General features: G+C 41.5%; 1 protein-coding gene across 2 annotated transcripts in view; it reads left to right on the top strand.

Moving 5' to 3' along the window:
• LOC126458381 (transport and Golgi organization protein 6 homolog) overlaps positions 1-22,209 on the top strand; it is a 108,344-nt gene that overhangs the window by 73,091 nt on the left and 13,044 nt on the right. For both annotated transcript variants that reach the window (XM_050095363.1, XM_050095361.1), the window contains exons 9-11: positions 3,521-3,887; positions 4,638-5,029; positions 11,240-11,692. In XM_050095363.1, coding sequence (XP_049951320.1) covers positions 3,521-3,887; positions 4,638-5,029; positions 11,240-11,692 — 1,212 coding nt within the window. The remainder of the gene's footprint in view (positions 1-3,520; positions 3,888-4,637; positions 5,030-11,239; positions 11,693-22,209) is intronic.

Raw genomic sequence — 22,209 nt, 5'->3', positions numbered from 1 at the left:
AACTTCCTTCCCCATCCTTCCCTAATCTGATGGGACCGATGACCTCATTGTTTAGTCCTCTCCCACAATTCAGCCAACCGACCATCCCTTAATACTAACATCCCAGATGCCCATGACCTTGGCACTATTGAATACTACCTTTCTCCAACACCTGATGGATTCCAAACCTAAAACCTGCTTCCTGGTCACCATTACCAACCTCACCCACAGTTACTTCACCTTTGAAGGGAGCACCTACAAACAAATTTGTGGTACAGCAATAAGCACACACTTGGTACCATCCTATGTCAAGCTACACCAGTACCTCCGTCTATGAGGGTAAGTCAATTATTATCCACAATTTAGTTATATTTTTGTTTATTTTGGTAGTACTGTCGTTTCACGTTGATGATGCATGATGCATGCTTTGTTTATTTGCTGTTATATCTTTGCAATTTTCAAGCTGCTAGGTTAATTTCGTTCTCTCTGCCTTGCTGTTAATCATAGCTGCTCCACTGTCTATTTGCACCAAAGAAAGGCAGCTTTCAGTGATCCGTTTTTTGTGGTCGGAAGGTATATCGGGCCTAAATTCATCAAAGACTTTCGCTACAGTACAGGAACAGTGTTATGCCACAATGGAGTGTCTACGAATGGATTGAAAAATTCCGAAATGGTCGCACAAGTGTTACGCACAATGAAGGAGCCAGATGACTGTTTACCGCCACAAATGAAGAAACCATTGAGCATTCAAGTGAAATGATTCTCTTAGACGATTAACTATTGACAAAGTGGCACATCATCTGCAAATTAGTCACGGTATCCACAACATACTTGAGTTTCATAAAGTTTGTGCAAGATGGATCCCAAAACAACTATAACAGTTGCATAAACAAATGCGCTAGGACATCTGCAAAAACCATTCGGATAGCTGTGATAACGAAGGGGGTAACTTCTTAGACAGGATCATTACTCGTGACAAAACATGGATCAATCATTACGAGCCGTAAACGGCAGAGTATGGAATGGAAACATTCAAGTTTGCAGTGCAAGAAAAAGTTAAAGACCCAACAGTCCACAGGAAAACTGATGCTTACGGTTTTTTTGGGATGCACAAGGTCCAGTACTGGAACATTATGGGGAAAGGGGCACAACAATAAACAGTGTACGTTACAATGAGATGCTTACTGCCAGGCTAAAGCCTGCATTTCGAAGCTAATGCCGAGGATTGCTGTCAAACGGTGTTGTGGTGTTGCACAACAATGCCTGTCCGCATACTGCTGCCCACACTGCTGAAATGATCCAGAAACTCAAATTTGAAGTACTGGATCATCCTCCATATAGTCCCAATCTTGCCCCCTTCCCCCTTCTGACTATCACTTGTTTGGTCCACTCAAACAGGCATTAAGGGGTCATTGATTGGCCTCCAACAAAGCAGTGAAAGAAGCGGTGCATTCCTGGCTCGCAACTCAACCGAGAACCTTCTTTTATGAGGACATCAGGGAGCTTGTGCAATGATGGATCAAGTACATTGAAATGCGAGGAGACTATGTCAAAAAATTATGTTTTTGTAAGTTTCCTATTTGATTACAATAAAATTTTATAACTACTTTGACTTACCCTCATACATCAAACCTACAGCCAATAACAACACATCCACTTTGACAATTGCCATCCATTCCATACAAAGAAGTCCCTTCCACACAGCCTAACCATTCGAGGTCATCTCATCTGTAGTGATGCATAGTCCCGCTCCAAATATACCAAGCATCTCACTGAGGCCTTCACAGACCAAAATTACCTTCCCAACCTTGTCCAGAGACAGATCTCCCAAGCCTTGTCTCTCTAGTCACGTACCACCTCCCACATACCCACTGTGCGATAACAAAGAAGCACTCCTCTCATGGTTCAGTACCACCCAGGACTGGAGAAAGTGAATCAGATTCTCCAACAGGGTTTTGGCTGCCTCTCATTGCGACCTGAAATGTACATTGTCCTACCCACTAACCTTCCTACCGCTCCCAGAGTGATGTTCTACTGCCCACTACACCTGCACAATATCCTCGTCCATCTCTCCTCACAACCCTTTGCCACAGAATTAATTTCTCTGTAGTAGACCTAGATGCAAGACCAGTACCATAGATCCTCCCACCGCCGCCACCACCACCACCACCACCACCACCACCACCACCACCTCCTACTCCAGTCCTGTCACAAGTATGACCTATACCTGTAAAAGAAGTCGTGTATATCACACCACTGCAACCACTTTGGTGCATTCTACATTGGCATGACAGCCAACAAGTTGTCTGTTCACATGAATGGCCATCGAAAAACTGTGACCAAGAAACATCACCACCCGGTTGCTGAGCACACTGCCCAAAAAAACATTCTTCATGTCACTGACTGCTTCACAGCCTGTACCATCTGGATCCTTCCTACCAACACGCAGCTTTTCTGAATCGCACAGGTGGGAACTCTCCCTGAAATATATCCTATGTTCCCATAACCTCGTGGTTCTCAACCATCATTAGTCACTGTCCTTCCCCCGCTCATCCTTCTCTGTACCCATTCCAGCACTAGCCTTCTATTCCACCAAAGCACCCACTGTCTTTTTACTCTTCTCTTTTTCCACTCTCTTCTCCCACCCCTCCCCTTCCTCCTCCTAATCTACTGACTACCCTACCCTCTCTCCATAATGTCTCTATACGCTCCCACAAGTAGCACTTTGCCATCCCCCACCCCTTTCCTCCCATCCCTCCCCCTCCCCACCCCAGCCTCCTCCTTTCCATCACCAACCAGATTGCTTCGCAATCTGGCCTCAGAGGCGAGAGACAGTGGTCGTGTGTGCAAATTGTGTTTGTGTGAATATATATCTCTCTCTGTGTGTGTGTGTGTGTGTGTGTGTGTGTGTGTGTGTGTGTGTGTTTTACATACTCAAGAAGGCCTTTTGACTGAAGGCTTACGTGTTTAGCAGTCTTTTTAAAAGCTTACGTGTTTAGCAGTCTTTTTAAAAGCTTACGTGTTTAGCAGTCTTTTTAAAAGCTTACGTGTTTAGCAGTCTTTTTAAAAGCTTACGTGTTTAGCAGTCTTTTTAAAAGCTTACGTGTTTAGCAGTCTTTTTAAAAGCTTACGTGTTTAGCAGTCTTTTTAAAAGCTTACGTGTTTAGCAGTCTTTTTAAAAGCTTGTGTGTTTAGCAGTCTTTTTAAAAGCTTACATGTTCAGCAGTCCTTTTGTTGGGCCTGTTTGTGACTCTACATCTACACTATGCGGTGAGTGGCAATCTATCCTTTTTATAATATTGTCATTAAATATGATAAATTATTTTAAATTTAAATTCAGCATCCACCAACACTTAAAGATTTTTAGGATAATAGTGTTCTGCACATAGGAAGTTTAAAAAACTGAAAAATTTTATGGAACGAAACAAGAAAACTGCTCCAAATCTCTAGAAAGACGCAATTAAAAAGTCTTCAGTAATAGCTACTACAGTATGTCTAATAAGTGTATGCTGATCTGGTTATGTTTTTCTTACTGTACCAGGTGGAAGACTTGCTGTCAAGAATCTTGTGCAACTTCAGATCTGAGGTGTTCGGGGATGTGTTCAGATCATTCATCTTTGGTGATGAAAGTGGGAGTGATGGACTGCTACAGATGAATCCACTGTATGAGTTCTGTTTTGCTTCTGGTGGTGGCGTGGAAGTGCGTGAAAGGGATGGTATTGTTAGTGCAAAAGGAGGCAAGATGCGTGTTCCCTCACCACCATCTGGCCGAGAGGCATTTGAGAACACGGCTGATTGTGTCTTTGAGCTCCTCAACAATGCTGACAAGACAGGAGAGATAACAACTAACTTGTTCCTTGCCTTGCTTCATGTCTTCTTTGAGCCTCTGGACAATGCACAAGATGATGGTTTGTTCTCTTTATGTTTGAATTTCACAGTAATACTCTTGTTATTTAGTGTGTTGTGTGAAAAGAAGTTTATGCTAGTATACAGGTAAGGTTACATTAGAGTAGTCTTCGTATTTGGAATATAAAGTTTACTGTATATTAGCCCTAAAGTAACACGTTTTTGAATTTGATTATGCTGAGCCAAATTGTTTTGGGCATGAGAGCTCTTACTTGAATTCTTGCTGTCATTGCCTTGACCATAATATGACACACTTGCAAGCTGATTTAGTGGAGTGAAATATAAGCTGATTTAGCTGTATTTTGTTGTAGTTGTAATCAGTGAGTTGGCACAATTACAGAACTTCTCTTCAGTGAAAGTAAATATGGAAAAAGATAGATCAGGCAAATCATTTTGCACTGAATTTCTCTTTCAATGCACTTTGGATTTCTCAGGAAAGCTGGAGTGTTCTCCAAATTTAATTTGTAGTTAGAACATTGATGCAAAGAATTGTCAAAATTTCAAAACATTAATTTCATTTTCACGAGTAGTTTCTTGCAAACATCAAAGTTTGTTACATTACAGAGCATCCACATGCAATAACTTCATAAATGAAGAAAACTTGTTCGTGTGTGTGGTCAAGTTGACATCATAGGCATGATAAAGAAACCAGTGAATGAAAATGTAGTAGTTGTTTATTCACATTTTTAAGATAAAACACATTTAAGTAATGTGAGTACAATGGAAATATTAATTCTCACTTTATATCACAGGAGGTGCAACATCTTTCCCGAACCCTGCCACATGCCGCATCAAGGTTCCAACAGAATGTGACAGTGAAAGAACTATTATAGCAGCACAGTTGCTCACTGCACTGTCAGAGAGTGACTATGTGAAACAGAAAATTTTTAGCGATCCAAATTACTTGGTGCGGTATATTTTCTTTATATTGGAAAAAGATGCACGCCAGCTAGCAGAGCGGACAACGGTTGAGAATGGTGACGCTGCCAGTACCGTTTCTTCAGACTGTGATGACAGCCTGGATGAACACCTGTTCATTGTTCTCATGATCTTGAGTGTGGCTGTCAACAGTTCAGCCAACACTCCACTTGAAGGTGCTCTTTTTGAGAGCATTGTGGAACCACTGAAAATGATCTGTGACACGGTGGGTACAGCTACTGTAATGATTAGTGGTTTTTGTTTGAACACTAACTAAAATCATGAAAAATTGAAAAGTAAAACTTCCAATTTAGAAGCATGTGAATTTACAATGTGATCAAAAGTATCCAGCCATCTGGCTGAAAAAGACTTAAAAGTTCGTGGCGCCCTCCATCGGTAATGCTGAAATTCAGTATTGTGTTGGCCCACCCTTTGCCTTGATGACAGCTTCTGCTCTCATAGGCATACGTTCCATCAGGTGCTGGACGGTTTCTTGGGGAATGGTAGACTGGTCTTTACGGAGTGCTGCACTGAGGAGAGGTATCGATGAGGCCTGCCATGAAGTTGGCATTCCAAAACATCCCAAAGATGTTCTGTAGGATTCAGGTCAGGGCTCTATGCAGGAAAGTCCATTACAGGGATGTTATTGTCATGTAACCAATCCGCCACAGGCCTTGCATTATGGACAGGTACTCGATTGTGTTGAAAGATGCAGTCAGCATCCCCCAAATGTTCTTCAACAGTGGGAAGCAAGAAGATACTTAAAACATCAGTGTAGGCCTGTGCTGTGATAGTGCCGTACAAAACAACAAGGGGTGCAAGTACCCTCCATGAAAAACAAGACCACACCATAACATGACTGTCTCCGAATTTTACTGTTGACACTGCACACGCTGGCAGATGATGATCACCGGGCAATCGCCATACCCACACCCTGCCATCGGATTGCCACATTGTGTATCGTGATTTGTCACTCCACACAATGTTTTTCCGCTGTTCAATTGTCCAATGTTTATGCTCCTTACACCAAGCGAGGTGTCATTTGCATATACCAGTGTGATGTGTGGCTTATGAGCAGCTGCTCGACTATGAATCCAAGTTTTCTCACGTCCTGCCTAACTGTCATAGTACTTGCAGAGGATCCTGATGCAATTTGGAATTCCTGTGTGATGGTCTGGATAGATGTCTGCTTATTGCACATTACGACCCTCTTCAACTGTCGGCGGTCTGTCAGTCAACAGATGAGCTCGTCCTGTACGCTTTTCCGCTGTACATGTCCCTTCACATTTCCACTTGACTATCACATTGGAAACAGTGCACCTAGGGATGTTTAGAAGTGTGGAAATCTCGTGTACGGACATACAGCACAAGTAACATCCAATCAGCTGACCACATTTGAAGACCGTGAGTTCCGTGGAGCATTCATTCTGCTCCCTCACAATGTCTAATGACTACTCAGGTCACTGATATGGTGTACCTAATGCACCCAATATGAAATATTTTGGGGGTGTCCGGATACTTTTGATCACATAGTGTATGTGAGAAATATTGCCGAGAAGGGATTTGCCTTTCTGCCTCAGATTTATATTTCGTTTTGTCTGTGTAACAATAATAAAATCTTCCTTGTGAGTGATTCAAGAAATTAATAATGTCTCATCAGCTTCCCTGCCCTGAGCTGTTAGTTTCTTTCACTCACTGTAATCAGGTTTGTTCATAATAGTTTTATCCCTCAGAATACCCTGCATCAGACAGTTAATTTCATATATGTCACCAATTAAAAATATTTGTAAACTTTGCCTCTATTTCTGGAAGGATTTGGGAGATTAGTCACTGTACTGACTGACACCTTCTTTTCTTATTCCACATCTTTGTTTCCAACAGTTTTCTTCATGGAAGTGCTCATGCTATTTATTCCTGTACTCCAGCACTATAACCACTTTTTGTGAGTTCTCATTCAGGGCAAGTGGAAACAGGAAAGATAATGTGGTGGGTGGTACGGAGGGAATACCCACATGGGGGGAGGGGGGGGGGGTTGGTTAGGTGAGAGAAGTCATTACACGATCTGGACTGGGAAGGAATGGTGTGGGCGATGAGAGTAGGGAAACGTTAAGTTGAAGCAGTAGGAAACAGATTATCAGATGTTTAGGTCAGGGGGGATTACTAGAGCGGAATGCACGCAGGATGTGTTACAGAGAGAATTCCATACTTGCATAGTTAATAAAACAATTGTGCCAGAGAGAGGTATCCAAATGGCCTGCATAGCGAAGCAACTGTATGGTCAAGTTTGCTGTTTGCCATAGTTTGGCTGTGGCCATTCATGGGAGTTGACAGTTGGTTACCTAACATGCCCACAAACAGTGCTACACAGTAATTGCAGCATAACTGATATACAACATGGCAGCTTTCACATGTAGCCCTACCTTTTATTGGGCTAGAGATTTCTTTGTCTGAACTGCGGTAGTGCAGGTGTGTGGATGTGTGGGACAGATCTTGCATTTGGGCCGAGTGCAAGGGAATGATCCTTGGGTGCAGAACAGGTTGGAATAGAAATGGACAAAGATATTCTGTAGGTTGAGTGGGTGGTGGAACTCCACTTTGGGGGTGTTGGTAATATGTTGCATAGGATATCCCTTATCTCAAAGCACGACGATAGGTAGTCGAAGCCCAGATGAAGGATGTGGTTGAGCTTTTCAGGCCAGGGTGATACTGGGTGATCAGAAGAGTGCTGCCTGGTGCCTGTATAACAGGTTTATTGGCATCAGAGGATGGGGTTGCACAGGAGGTTTGTTTATGAATGGGCTGGATAGGATATTGTCTGTCAATACAGACTCCAATAATCATGTCACTATATTTAGACAACTCCTGTTTTCAACTGCAGATACAGTGTCCATGAGTGATGAGGTTGTAAGGAAGACGTGTTTTGATGTGAAACATGTGACCATTGTCAGAGTGGAGACCCTGTGTTGGTGTTTGGTGTGCTTGATATGAACAGGTGTATTTATGAAGCCATTGAGAGGTGGGGATCAACATATGGGAAGGTGATGGGTTGAGATGAGAACCAGATGAAGTGGATTTGGGAGCACATGTTGAGGTTATTGATGAAAGAACAAAGGTTGCCCTTCTCATGAGACCAGATCATGAAAATGTCATCAGTGAATCAGAACCTGGTAAGGGGTTTTATAAGTTGACTGGATAGGAAGGATTTCTCCAGATGAACCATAAATAAGTTGGCATAGGAAGGTGACATGCGAGTACCTATGGCAGTACCATGGGTTTCGTGTATAGATTTTGGCTTTGTAAGTGAAATAATTGTGATTCAGGATGTGGTTGATTAGGAGAGAGGTGGTTGGTTTGGTATCAGGACAATGTTGGAGAAGATAGGGGGTTGTTGGCGTATGAGGATGTCAGATCCACAGTGACCAACAAGGAGTATGGTGGTTAATGGGACAGTAACTGTGGTTAGGCAGTGAAAGATATGAGCAGTCTCTTGAATGTAGGATTTGAGGCTAGGGACAGTAGTTTGGAGGTGCTGCACAAAAACAACAGAGTCAGAGGTTTGTTCTGTAGGAGCATTATACCCAGACACAATGTGATGGCCATTAGGGATACCTGTAGAGTTGGTTCATTGGAGTTTGGGGAGTAAGTAAAGGTAGGAGAACTTGGGGGTTCCTGGTGTAAGAAAAGGAACTCAAGTTTTGGGGTGCACCTGATGCCTTATGGAATTACTGGAGTTCATGTTGGACTTCTGGGAATGGATCATGGTCATAAGGTTTGTATGCAGAGATATCAGAAAGTTGGTGGAGAACTTCATCCACATAGTCTCTACAATTCATGACCACTATGGTGGAGCCTTTGTAGCAGTAAGGGCAATAATGTCTGGACTGGTTTTCGAGTTACGGATAGTTGTGTGTTCTGCAGGAATGATGTTGGTCTCACTGGGGAGGAATTCAGGAAAGGGAGGTGAGAACATGTTAAAAGTGAGGAATTCCTGAAAGATTACTGGGAATGAGGGTGTAAGGAGGGGAGGATTACAGTTCAGGGAAGTTCAAACTGTTTTAATAGAGGTTATGTATATGGGGTGTGTGCCAAAGAAATATTTCCACTGCAACAAACAAGTAAAGGAAAGAAGGTTGTTTATGAATCCAGCATGGGTAAACACAGGTTTTGTGTAAAAAGTAAGGCCTTTAGAAAATACTGGGACTTTACAGGGATCAGAGTTCTGGCAAGAATTTTGACAACTGTGTTATGGGATTGGTGTTACGAAGCAGTGTGTTTCAAAGAGGCTGGAGGTAGTTTTTGGAGACGTACAAGGTAGAGTAAGTTACCAAGGCATGGTCAGGGAGCCATGAAGGGTTTGTGGGGAGGTTTGGATCAGAATGGTACCCCCCCCCTCCCTCCCCCCTCCCTCCCTCCCTCCCCCCTCCCTCCCTCCCTCCCCCCTCCCTCCCTCCCTCCCCCCTCCCTCCCTCCCTCCCCCCTCCCTCCCTCCCCCCTCCCTCCCTCCCTCCCCCCTCTCTCCCCTCCCCCCTCTCTCCCCTCCCCCCTCTCTCCCCTCCCCCCTCTCTCCCCTCCCCCCTCTCTCCCCTCCCCCCTCTCTCCCCTCCCCCCTCTCTCCCCTCCCCCCTCTCTCCCCTCCCCCCTCTCTCCCCTCCCCCTCCCTCCCTCCCTCCCTCCCTCCCCCTCTCTCCCTCCCTCCCCCCTCCCTCCCTCCCTCCCCCCTCTCTCCCTCCCTCCCTCCCTCTCTCCCTCCCCCCTCTCTCCCTCCCCCCTCTCTCCCTCCCCCCTCTCTCCCTCCCCCCTCTCTCCCTCCCCCCCTCTCCCTCCCTCCCTCCCTCTCTCCCCCCTCCCCCCTCTCTCCCTCCCTCCCTCCCTCCCCTCTCCCTCCCCCTCCCCCTCCCACTCCCACTCACTACCCCACCCCTTCTGTCTCTCTTCTCTGCTTCCTCCACACCCACATCTGCCATCCACCCTTGCATCACTTCCTCTACCTCCTTGTCTCTCCCCCCCCCCATCTGCACTTCCCCCCCCCCCATCTGCACTCCCCCCCCCCATCTGCACTCTCCCCTCCCCATCTGCACTCTCCCCCCCATCTGCACTCCCCCCCCCATCTGCACTCTCCCCCCCCCCCCCCCCAACTCATTAGCCCACTGCCTTCTATGACACCATCCCTCTTGTCCCTTGTCCTGCCACCATCCTACCCACTGGTGTTCATATTAACTCCAAGACACAACCATCTGTGCACTGAACAATGATGGTATGATTCTCAACACAAAATGTTTCTCCAAATAACGTTGAAACATACATTGGTGTGCAAACATTAAGAATGAAAATAACTTTCAATGAAGTTCAATGTCAAGTACAAGTCACACAGCTGGATGAAAGTTGGACCATACTTAGAAAGAACTGCTACAGCATAGTTAAGAACTTAACTGAAAGAAATACATGATGAGCTGAAGAAAAATGACACTTTTACTCACAAACATTAATTATCCTGAAGTTACCATGATTCATTATGGTCCTCTGGACATTACATAAGGTGAGACATGGCTGTTAATAGGATGTGTGAGCAGTGGAGAAGGCAATGAATGCTCTGCAGTGTGCTCCCATGCTGGCCCCGAGGTTGGCAAGTAGTTTTTGTGGCAGTGTGCTACATTCCTCCATCAGTGCAGTTGACAAATGATGGATTGTTGTTGGTGCATGTGGACATGCTGCAATATGTCTCTCCAACACATGCCACATGCGCTAGATGATATTTAAGTTGGAGGAGGGGGCAGCCTATTCCATTTATTCCATGTCCTCTCATTACAAGAGTTGCTTCACCTGTGCAGTTTGATGCGTTCGCACATTGTCATCCATAAAAATGAAGCCAGGGCTGAATGCATTCCTGTAAAGACACCCATGAGGAAGGATTAGTTTCACAATAATTTTGACTGGTGAGAGTATCATGTTCAAAGATTTGGAGGCCAGTAAACCAATGCAACATTATGCCTCCCACATTGAACATGTAGACCACCAAAGCAATAATGTTTAAGTTCTGGGCACCTTTTGTACCCTCATATGGCTAGAGGTGGAAACATGTTTTCTAGAATAATACATAAAGAAAGATGAAAGCTTTAATAGTAAGCTTAAAAACCACACTAAATATCTTGAACTATTGAAGTGTCCATTTTATAAAAACTTTGACATTGTATAGTAGAAATCTGTCCATATGTAACATATGGAATATCTTTGTAGGTCTTTTTACATCATTTCTCACATCCTGCAAGTGCATTCACTAGTGTAATATGGAGCAGGTACCTAATGCTTTATCCTATCCTGATAAATGTTTTGTATGTACATCTTCTTTTTTACCCTGGGGAAAGTTTTAATATGAAAAACAGATAGTAGTGATTTACTGTATGAAGAACTAATGTGATTCTGGTTTATATTTCTGCAGGTTGCAAATGAGGAACTACGCCACCTGGCCAGTCAGATCTACAACAAGGTTGTGACACATGGTGTTATTACTGAAAGCACAGTTGAACCGATTGAGGATGTCCCCGCTAAAACAGAGAAGCAAGATGATGAGCAGCAGCAACCCCCACCTACCACCAACAAGAACAAGAAGAAAGCTGCTCTGGCAGAGGGTAAGAAGGCAGCTGATCGTATGCTAGCCTTCAGTAACAAGGATGGCCAGAAGAACGGAGAGAAAAAGACGAACAATGCTGGGGAGAAAGATAAAGGCGGAAAACCAAAAGATGGCAAAGCTGCATATCTCAAAGCTGTTGTGGAGACTTATGATCCCTTAATACCTGTGCGTGGTCATGGCCTACTGGAGCTTACGAGGCTCATACTTTCAGGGGACAAGGAGGCTCGCCGCAACAAAGAGGAAATCTTTGTAATATTTCAGGTATCTGGCTAATTTGTTTTACATATGCTTTATGAAATAGTTTTCTCATCTGTAATAAAATTATACTAATTGCTCACATGGGTCATGAATAGTTTTTATGATACTTAATTCTCACATCTTAGCTTGTCTATACTAATAATAAATCTGTAAAACTGTCATGTCTGTCTGTCTGAAAACTTTTCTCTAAACTATTGGATGATATTTTATGGCATTTCACAGGTAAGTTGAGCATCGATTGGGGCATTGTGTAGGCTTTAGTTCATCAGAGTTGGATCTCAGAAAAAAAAAAATCATAAGTGAAAATTATCCATACTAATATTATAAATGCGGGAGTAACTATCAGTTATGTTTTCAGAACTAACCTGCTGTGCCAATTTTGATGAAATTCGGTATGGGAACAGCTTGAACCCTGAGGAAGAACACGGACTACTTTATAAATTGTGTAGTTCAAAATACTTATCAACTTGAAGAATATCACAGGAGTGGGAAACAATATTTACTCTTTGACTTTTTCCCTTTATCATACTTGTGAAAGCAAGGGGAAACTACAGCCGTAACTTTTCCCAAGGGAATGCAGCTTTACTGTATGGTTAAATGGTGATGGCGTCCTCTTGGGTAAAATATTCCACAGTTAAAATAGTCCCCCATTCGGATCTCCAGGTGGGGACTACTCAGGAGGACGTCGTTATCAGGAGAAAGAAAACTGGCATTCTACGGATCGGAGCATGGAATGTCAGATCCCTTAATCGGGCAGGGGCAGATATAGTGGGAATTACTGAAGTTCGGTGACAGGAGGAACAAAACTTGTGGTCAGGTGAATACAGGGTTACAAATACAAAATCGAATAGGGGTAATGCAGGAGTAGGTTTAATAATGAATAGAAAAATATGAGTGCGGGTAAGCTACTACGAACAGCATAGTGAACGCATTATTGTAGCCAAGATAGATATGACGCCCACGCCTACCATAGTAGTACAAGTTTATATACCAACTAGCTCTGCAGATGACGAAGAGATTGAAGAAATGTACAATGAAATAAAAGAAATTATTCAGATAGTGAAGGGAGATGAAAATTTAATAGTCATGGGTGACTGGAATTCGATAGTAGGAAAAGGGAAAGAAGGAAATGTAGTAGGTGAATACGGATCGGGGCTAAGAAATGAAAGAGGAAGCCGCCTGGTATAATTTTGCACAGAGCATAACTTAATCATAGCTAAAACACTTGGCTCAAGAATCATGAAAGGAGGTTGTATATGTGGAAGAGGCCTGGCGACACTGGAAGGTTTCAAGTAGATTATATAATGGTAAGACAGAGATTTAGGAACCAGGTTTTAAATTGTAAGACGTTTCCAGGGGCAGATGTGGATTCTGACCACAATCTATTGGTTATGAAATATAGATTAAAATTGAAGATACTGCAAAAAGGTTGGAATTTAAGGAGATGGGACCTGGATAAACAGAAAGAACCAGAGCATTGGGAAACGCTTGACAAGAATGGGGAAAGAAATAGAATAGGAAAAGAATGGGTAGCTTTGAGTGATGAAATACTGAAGGCAGCAGAGGATCAAGTAGGTAAAAAGATGAGGGCTAATAGGAATCCTTGGGTAAGAGAAGAGATATTGAATTTAATTGATGAAAGGAGAAATGACAAAAATGCAGTAAATAAAGCAGGCAGAAAGGAATGCAAATGTCTCAAAAATAAGGTCGACAGGAAGTGCAAATGGCTAAGCAGGGATGGCTAGAGGACAAATGTAAGAATATAGAGGCGTATATCACTAGGGGTAAGATAGATACTGCCTACAGGAAAATTAGAGAGACCTTTGGAGAAAAGAGAACCACTGGTATGAATATCAAGAGCTCAGATGGAAACCCAGTTCTAAGCATAGAAGGGAAAGTAGAAAGGTGGAAGGAGTATATAGAGGGTCTATACAAGGACGATGTCCTTGAGGACAATATTATGGAAATGGAAGAGGATGTAGATGAAAATGAAATGGGAGATATGATACTGCGTGAAGAATTTGACAGAGCACTGAACGACCTAAGTCGAAACAAGGCCATGGGATTAGACAACATTCCATTAGAACTGCTGGTAGCCTTGGGAGAGCCAGCCCTGACGAAGCTCTACCATCTGGTGAGCAAGATGTATGAGACAGGCAAAATACCCTCATTCTTCAAGAAGAATATAATAATTCCAATCCTAAAGAAAGCAGGTGTTGACAGGTATTGCCGAACTATGACTTTAATAAGTCATGGCTGCAAAATACTAACACGAATTCTTTGCAGACGAATGGAAAAACTAGTAGAAGCTGACCTTGGGGAAGTTCCGTAGAAATGTTGGAACACATGAGGCAGTAAGGAACCTATGACTTACCTTAAGATAGATTAAGGAAAGGCAAACCTACTTTTCTACCATTTGTAGACTTAGAGAAAGCTTTTGACAATGTTGACTGGAATACTCTATTTCAAATTCTGAAGGCGGCAGGCATCAAATATAGGGAGCAAAAGGCTATTTACAGTTTGTATAGAAATCAGATGGCAGTTACAAGAGTAGAGGGGCATTAAAGGGAAACAGTGGTTGGGAAAGGAGTGAGAGAGGGTTGTAGCCTATCCACAATGTTATTTGATCTGTATATTGAGCAAGAAGTAGAGGAAACAAAAGAAAAATTAGGATTAGGAATTAAAATCCATGGAAAAGAAATAAAAACTTTGAGGTTTGCCGATGACATTGTAATTCTGACAGAGACAGCAAAGGACCTGGAAGAGCAGTTGAACAGAATGGACAGTGTCTTGAAAGGAGGATAGTAGATGAACATCAACAAAAGCAAAACGAGAATAATGGAATGTAGTTGAATTAAAGTGGGTGCTGCTGAGAAATTAGATTAGAAAAGGAGACACTTAAAGTAGTAAAGGTGGTTTGCTATTTGGGGAGCAAAATAACTGATGATGGTCGAAGTAGAGAGTATATAAAGTATAGACTGTCAATGGTAAGGAAAGCGTTTCTGAAGAAGAGAAATTTGTTTGCATCGAGTATAGATTTAAGTGTCAGGAAGTCGTTTCTGAAAGTATTTGTACGGAGTGTAGGCACGTATGGAAATCAAACATGGACGATAAATACACTACTGGCCATTAAAATTCGCTACACCAAGAAGAAATGCAGATGATAAACGAGTATTCATTGGACAAATATATTATACTAGAACTGATGCGATTATATTTTCATGCAATTTGGGTGCATAGATCCTGAGAAATCAGTACTCAGAACCACCACCTCTGGCCATAACAACAGCCTTCATATGCCTGGGCATTGAGTCAAACAGAGCTTGGATGGCGTGTACAGGTACAGCTGCCCATGCAGCTTCAACACGATACCACAGTACATCAAGAGTAGTGACTGGCGTATTGTTATGAGCCAGTTGCTCGGCCACCATTGACCAGACGTTTTCAACTGATGAGAGATCTGGAGAATGTGCTGGCCAGGGCAGCAGTCTACATCTACATTGAACATCTTCTGTATCCAGAAAGACCCGTACAGGACCTGCAACATGCGGTCGTGGATTATCCTGCTGAAACGCAGGGTTTCGCAGGCATCGAATGAAGGGTTGAGCCACGGGTCTTAACACATCTGAAATGTAACGTCCACTGTTCAAAGTGCTGTCAATGCGAACGAGAGGTGACAGAGACATGTAACCAATGGCACCCCATACCGTCATGCCGGGTGATACACCAGTATGGCAATGACGAATACACGCTTCCAATGTGCGTTCACCACGATGTCGCCAAACACGGATGCGATTACCATGATGCTGTAAACAGAACCTGGATTCATCAGAAAAAATGTTTTGCCATTTGTCCACCCAGGTTCGTCGTTGAGTACACCATCGCAGGCGCTCCTGTCTATGATGCAGCGTCAAGAGTAACCACAGCCATGGTCTCCGAGCTGATAGTCCAAGCTGCTGCAAACGTCAAGCTGTTGGTGCAGATGGTTGTTGTCTTGCAAACGTCCCCATCTGTTGACTCGGGGATCGAGACGTGGCTGCATGATTCGTTACAGCCCTGTGAGCAAGATGCCTGTCATCTCGACTGCTAGTGATACGAGGCCGTTGGGATCCAGCACGGCATTCCGTATTACCCTCCTGAACCCACCAATTCCATATTCTGCCAACAGTCATTGGATCTTGACCAACGCGAGCAGCGATGTCGCGATACGATAAACAGCAATCGCGATAGGCCACAATCCGACCTCGATCAAAGTCGGCATGTAATGGTACACATTTCTCCTTCTTACATGAGGCATCACAACGTTTCACCAGGCAATGCTGGTCAACTGGTGTTTGTGTATCAGAAATCGGTTGAAAACTTCCCTCATGTCAGCACATTGTAGATGTCGCCACCAGTGACAACCTTGTGTGAATGCTCTGAAAAGCTAATCATTTGCATATCACAGCATCTTCTTCCTGTCGGTTAAATTTCGCGTCTGTAGCACGTCATCTTCGTGGTGTAGCAATTTTAATGGCCAGTAGTGTAGTTTAGACAAGAAAAGAATAGAATCTTTTGAAATGTGGTGCTACAGAAGAATGCTGAAGATTAGATGGGTAGATCACATATCTAATCAGGAGGTACTGAATAGAGTTGAGGAGAAGAGAAATTTGTGGCACAACTTGCCTAGAAGAAGGAATCAGTTGGTAGGACATATTCTGAGGCATCAAGGGATCACCAATTTAGTAACAGAGTGCAGCGTGGAGGGTAAAAATCATAGAGGGAGACCAAAAGATGAATGCACTAAGCAGATTCAGAAGGATGTAGGTTGCAGTAGGTACTGGGAGATGAAGAAGCTTGCACAGGATAGAGTAGCATGGAGAACTGCATCAAACCAGTCTCTGGACTGAAGACAACAACACATTCGTGAAAATGGTTTTATTGGTTGATATGTGCTACATGATGTAATAGTCATAAATACAATGCTTACAGTCTTCGATGTGTTTAATCCACACTTCCACAGTATTTCTTACATAATGTAGCTTTATGCATAGAAGCACGCTCCTGCCCATGCCCTTCTGTATGCTCTGCTTGGCAGTGATGCTGTGCATGTTGAGACATTGTGCTTTGGGATAGCTCGGGGGAGAGGAGAGTCGTGAGGGCAGCTGATGTTATTGCATGTACAGTAGCTTACTTACTCACTGCCTCTCATTGTAACAAAGCTAGGGATATGAGAGAGCAGCGGCACGAAGTAGCTAGTGCTAAATAATTTCGTTGGTAACAGCTAGTGCTAAATAATTTCCAGTAAGTTAATGATGGATATCCAACAATAAAGGAAGTTTCTAGATGGAACAATGCACAAAATTAAGGAAAGCCAACCAGTCACATATAGCACTGTGTGCAGCATAGCAACACGTAACAGGAAGCACTATTCACACGTACTGCTGTGAGATGTTTTAGCTGTTTCGTAAGTTCTTCATTGGTGCATTTATTTTCACAATGCTTGTAATTTAAATTGTAACAACCAGAAAAAAGTTTCCTTAGAAACAAAAAGCACATTCACAAAACTTTGTTTATTGGTACTTAGTTGCGTAAACCTCATAACCTAAGGTAAACACATTACAAATGCAGGAGTGACACTGACAAAAAAAGAAAAAGTACATTGAATTCAGTATTTCGGCATGTAAATAACCAGATTAGATGATTAGTGTAGTGACATAAGAACAGTATTTATGTAAACTTGTAAAATTTGTTGGTGATTACCCTCGTGGGAAATGAGCCAAGAAGAGCAGATGGAAAAAAGGTATTTAACCAGAGGAGCAGGGGAAGAGGTAAGTGAATAACGACAGAGATGAAAGGAAAAGTGTGGTAAACAGAAAATAGTTGTGAAAGATGAAAGGGCGTACAAAAAATCAAGAGGACGATATAGAAATCACATGGTGCCAGAAGAGACATACCAAAATTTAGGCGTCTTCTGTTTAGTGGGCTACCAAAATTATCCAAGATGAACTTGCACATGACTCATTTGAATTGATAGAAATTGGGAATGTTACACCTAACTGAGCTATATGCAAGGTTGAAAATCTCAGAATTGTCTTATGAAAGTTTATAATTAGTAAATGTTTTAGAAACAGTATTGCCAGGGATATATCTATAATGGTCTAAATATTAAAAATCATGCTGAAGATGAAAGTATTGCTGGCATGTTACACCTTAAGAGCATCATTAATTTATAAATTTCTCGGATAATTTTCTGGCTCTTTGGATATATCAAACCAGTCAGTTCAATTGTGCTGTCTTAGAGGGCTCTTTTACCCAAGGCAAATCAATTTTCACAGTTCAGAACATTTAAAGTTGTATTCAGATAGTATATAAATTCTCCAGTTGTATACTACTTTGAAAGTTTGAGTCACCATCTCGTCTATACGTATTATCAGTTTGCGACCTATGCAGTGACTCAATCATCTACATCTACATCTGCATCTACATATGTACTCTGTAATAGATAAAGAATCTACTCACTAAGTAGCGGCAGGAGAACACACATACAAAAGGTATTACAGCAGCAAACTTTGTGTGTGTTCTTGTGCCACCCCTTGATGAGTAGATTTTGTATAAATCCAATTACACTATATTTTCAGAATTATTTTTGCATATGAACATTTATACTCTGCAAGCCATCTTATCATCTATGCTGAAGGGTACTTCATGTGTCATAGTCACTAACCCCACCCCCCCCTGTTCTAGTCGCAAATGATTCACATAAGAAAGACTGCTGGTAAGCCTCTGTGTTAGCTCGAATCTCTCTAATTTTATTTTCATGGTATTTTCGTGATATATTTATGACATGTAATCAAAAAGTAATGAGAATTTTATTTTAATTTTGTGGGCTTTTATACATCAGATTTTCAAAATTTTGTTACATTGTTGGTACGTGTGTTCCTGATACATGTTTGCATTTTCAATATTTGTAGTTTATCGTTCACAGTCAAACAGATTGTGTGTGTTTTTAAGTGCTTGGAAAATTTTTACTTTTGAGAAAGAGGGATCAAAGAATTTGCATTAAGTTTTGCTTGAAAAATGAAATAAAGTGCAGCACCACATTTGAAAAGTTGACTTTGGCTTTTGGTGAACTTACTATGTGTAAGCCAAGAGTTTATGAATGGTATAAATGTTCCAAAGGAGGTCGAGAAGATTTTGAAATCAACTACCGCCCTGGACGCCCTAGCACATTGATGATTGATGACAATATGGATGAAGTGAAGAAAACAGTCCTGGAAAATAGCCAATCACCATCAGACAATGTGCTTGTGATGTTGGCATATCCTTTGCCTCATGCCAAGCCATTTTTCTGATATTTTTTGCATGAAACGTGTAGCAGCATAGTTCGTTCTGAAATTGTTGAATTTCAACCAAAAACAACGTTGCTTAGATATTGCTCAGGAATTGCTCAGTGAAGTAAACAATGATCCAAAACTTCTAAAGAAGGTTATATAACAGGTGACACGGCATGGGTATATATGGGTATGATGTAAAAACCAGGGCCCAATTGTCCCAGTGGAAATTGTCTGAAGAACCAAAACCGAAAAGAAAAAAAAGAAGAAAAAATTGACAAGTTCAGTCACATATAAAGGTTCTTTTCACTGTTTTGTTCAATTACAATGGGATAGTGCATCACCAGTTCCTGCCTTGTGCTCGTAAGATCAATAAGGGACAAATAATACCTGGAAATTATGTGCCATTTGCCTGGAGCAACCTGAAGAAAATGACCAGAATTGTTGCAAAACCACTCATGGAAATTGCCCCATGGTAATGCTCTCACTTGCACCCCTATGCGTGTTCGTGATTTTTTGGCTAGAAACAAAACCATTAAGTTGTCTTAGCCAACATATTTGCCGGACAAGGTCCCTTGCGACTTCTCTCTATTGCCGAGGCTGAAGAGAACCATGAAAGTTCATTGTTTTGCCACAATTGATGCAATAAAAACAGAATCCCTGAAGGAGCTAAACATCATAATGAAAAGTGTCATAAGTGCTCCCAAGATTTAAAAAAGTTCTGGCTCAAATGTATTATATTTAGGGAGATAACTTTGAAGGAGACAAAGTTTATGATGTTCAATAAATAGATTTTCTTTGCTTACTAAATGAACCTGTAGCTAAACGCTTTGCTCTTCTTCGGATCTTTTCTGTTTCCTCAACCAGTCCTGTCTGATACAGATCTCAGTGTGATGAGCAGTTTTCAAAAGATGTCAAAACAAAGTTTTGTAAGCTACCTTCTGGGTGAGTGGACTACATTTCCTGAGGATTTTGCTAATGAATCTGTCTGGCATTTCCATGACCTGCTAGTAGATTTGTGTGGTTGTCCCACTTTAAATCATCCCATACGTTTACTCCTAGATAGAACTGCTGTTTAATAAGGCCAACTGGAGATTCAATGGTAAATACTAAGGCTAGAGCATTTTGAACTAACTTTTATCATTTGACGCGTGGCTGAAATACATTTCACTTTTAAAAGAATTTACAAAACTACACAGAGAAATGAGGGCTTTTATTTACTTTGCAGCCCTCTCAAATAATGCACCAAATGATGATGTCAGATTTTTGTAACCTCCCTAAAGCCAATATTTGCATTTCCTTACGTACTTTCTAAATACTGCCACTGCTGGTCAGGAAATGAGCTGTTGCATTTCTTAAGTTCCAGCATGAAAATTGTTTATGCTCTTTCCTTTATTTCTCTTGACTGACATATTTCCTCACCAAAAGTATAATATTCTGCATTCTAATTGATCCCTGAATGTCCAGTACACACAAATTCCAGCAGCATAACTTTGCTTGAAATTTTAACAGTACATCACCACAGCGGTTAGTTGGTGATATTACATGTGTTGGAAAATCAAAGAGTGATGGGGTAGGATTTGTCCTCAGACAGCCAGACCTCATAAAATAACCTCTTTTTCTTTTTCAAGTGATTTTTCTCCAGAGGCAAGTGCATGGTGTAGGATGAAAGTATTTGAATTTCATGGTAACAACTTGTTTCTGTACCATTGAGGCTATTGTGCATAAAGAAAACAGTAAATTAATAGGTTGCAAACAATTTTATATGTAGTGTATCTGCAATATTTTAAAAACTGGATGAACTTGGGCTACTTGGGAAGGCGTTCCATGTAATATCCTCTATTAATGTTGCCAGGTAGATTGTACCAGTACACTGGCCATTCATTGCATGTCCAAGTATTATCTCAAACCAGACACTGAAATGCAGCTCGCAGTATTCTCTAAATGGCAGTGACTTGGCTGAGAACATTGGGGTCACTTTGATGGAGTAATCTAATAATTTTTGTTGCAGCTGAAGGTGTCTCTGTAAGCTGTAAAATCGTTAGTGTAGTCATTTAAAATCAAAGTTTTACTAGCTGTCAGAAGTGTTTTCATTCATCATGACAAATTAACAATTGCATGAAACAATTCACTACATATAAAAGTGTCTCCTCATTGTCTTATCTGTGGAAAGTTACTTTCCTTATTCCACTGACTTACGCAGATGAAAGGCAAACAGAAAATTACCATTTTCGATGTTCCTTGTCTCTAGAATAAAGGCTGAGCAAAGCTTTCTGCCTAATTGCAATTTCCTGAACACCGTGAATAACAGAACTCTGTAGAAGTCTCATACTCAAAAATCAGTGTGCTGTGTCCAGGTTGTATGTAGGTATTTGGTCCACAGATTTAAGAACAAAAGACATTCAGTATTCAGTCAGCTTTCAGTGTCTCAACTAAGTCAATATACAGTCACAAAAATGTTTGCCATTTACATACTGACACAACATAACTGACAGACAGTTTTACATCCAAACTAAAATAGTTCCTATTAAGGAACTTTTAACTTGAAACTTCCTGGCAGATTAAAACTGTGTGCCCGACCGAGACTCGAACTCGGAAACTCATTCTGGAAACTTTTAACTTCAAAAAAATATTAGTATATGTAGTACAGAAGAAAAATGTTTGTACTTTTATTTCATATTTGCTGTGTCTTGCAGGCTTTGTAAAGTTTATAAATGATTTTTATTTGAACATAAAGACAAGGCTGCTTGCTTTTTATTTATTTTTTAATTTACTGGATCAGTACTTTCTCATCATGAATGGTTGTATAAAAATAATAGGTAACACATGCTGTAGACTGTATGTTATGGGAGTTGGAATGTGTTTATGATGTGTATTTTGTATTAGACTGTTTAGTACTCACTAAATTTTAGCTTTGAGCCTTCATAGAAGTTTTTGCAGATGGTCTATTTATTTTATATGTATCGTCCTACAGTTGCATAAATATGCTGTGTGAGAAATTAGACAAAAATATTATCACTCATAAATATTATGTAATAAGCCCATAGTGTCTGTTATCATCAACTATGCATGAATTAATATTGTATACATTAGTAAATGTCTCAAACAACTCTTCACTGTAGATAGTATAGTGAAAGGGAAGAAATCTAAATAGTAAGGAATATAACAGACAACTGGAGTCTTGTAGCCATCATCCTACAAAGTTCA

Source organism: Schistocerca serialis, chromosome 2 (genome assembly GCF_023864345.2).
Source record: "Schistocerca serialis cubense isolate TAMUIC-IGC-003099 chromosome 2, iqSchSeri2.2, whole genome shotgun sequence".
In the NCBI taxonomy this organism is placed as follows: domain Eukaryota; kingdom Metazoa; phylum Arthropoda; class Insecta; order Orthoptera; family Acrididae; genus Schistocerca; species Schistocerca serialis.
The sequence above is the reverse complement of the archived record's forward strand: the minus strand, read 5'-3'. Positions and strand labels throughout refer to the sequence as shown.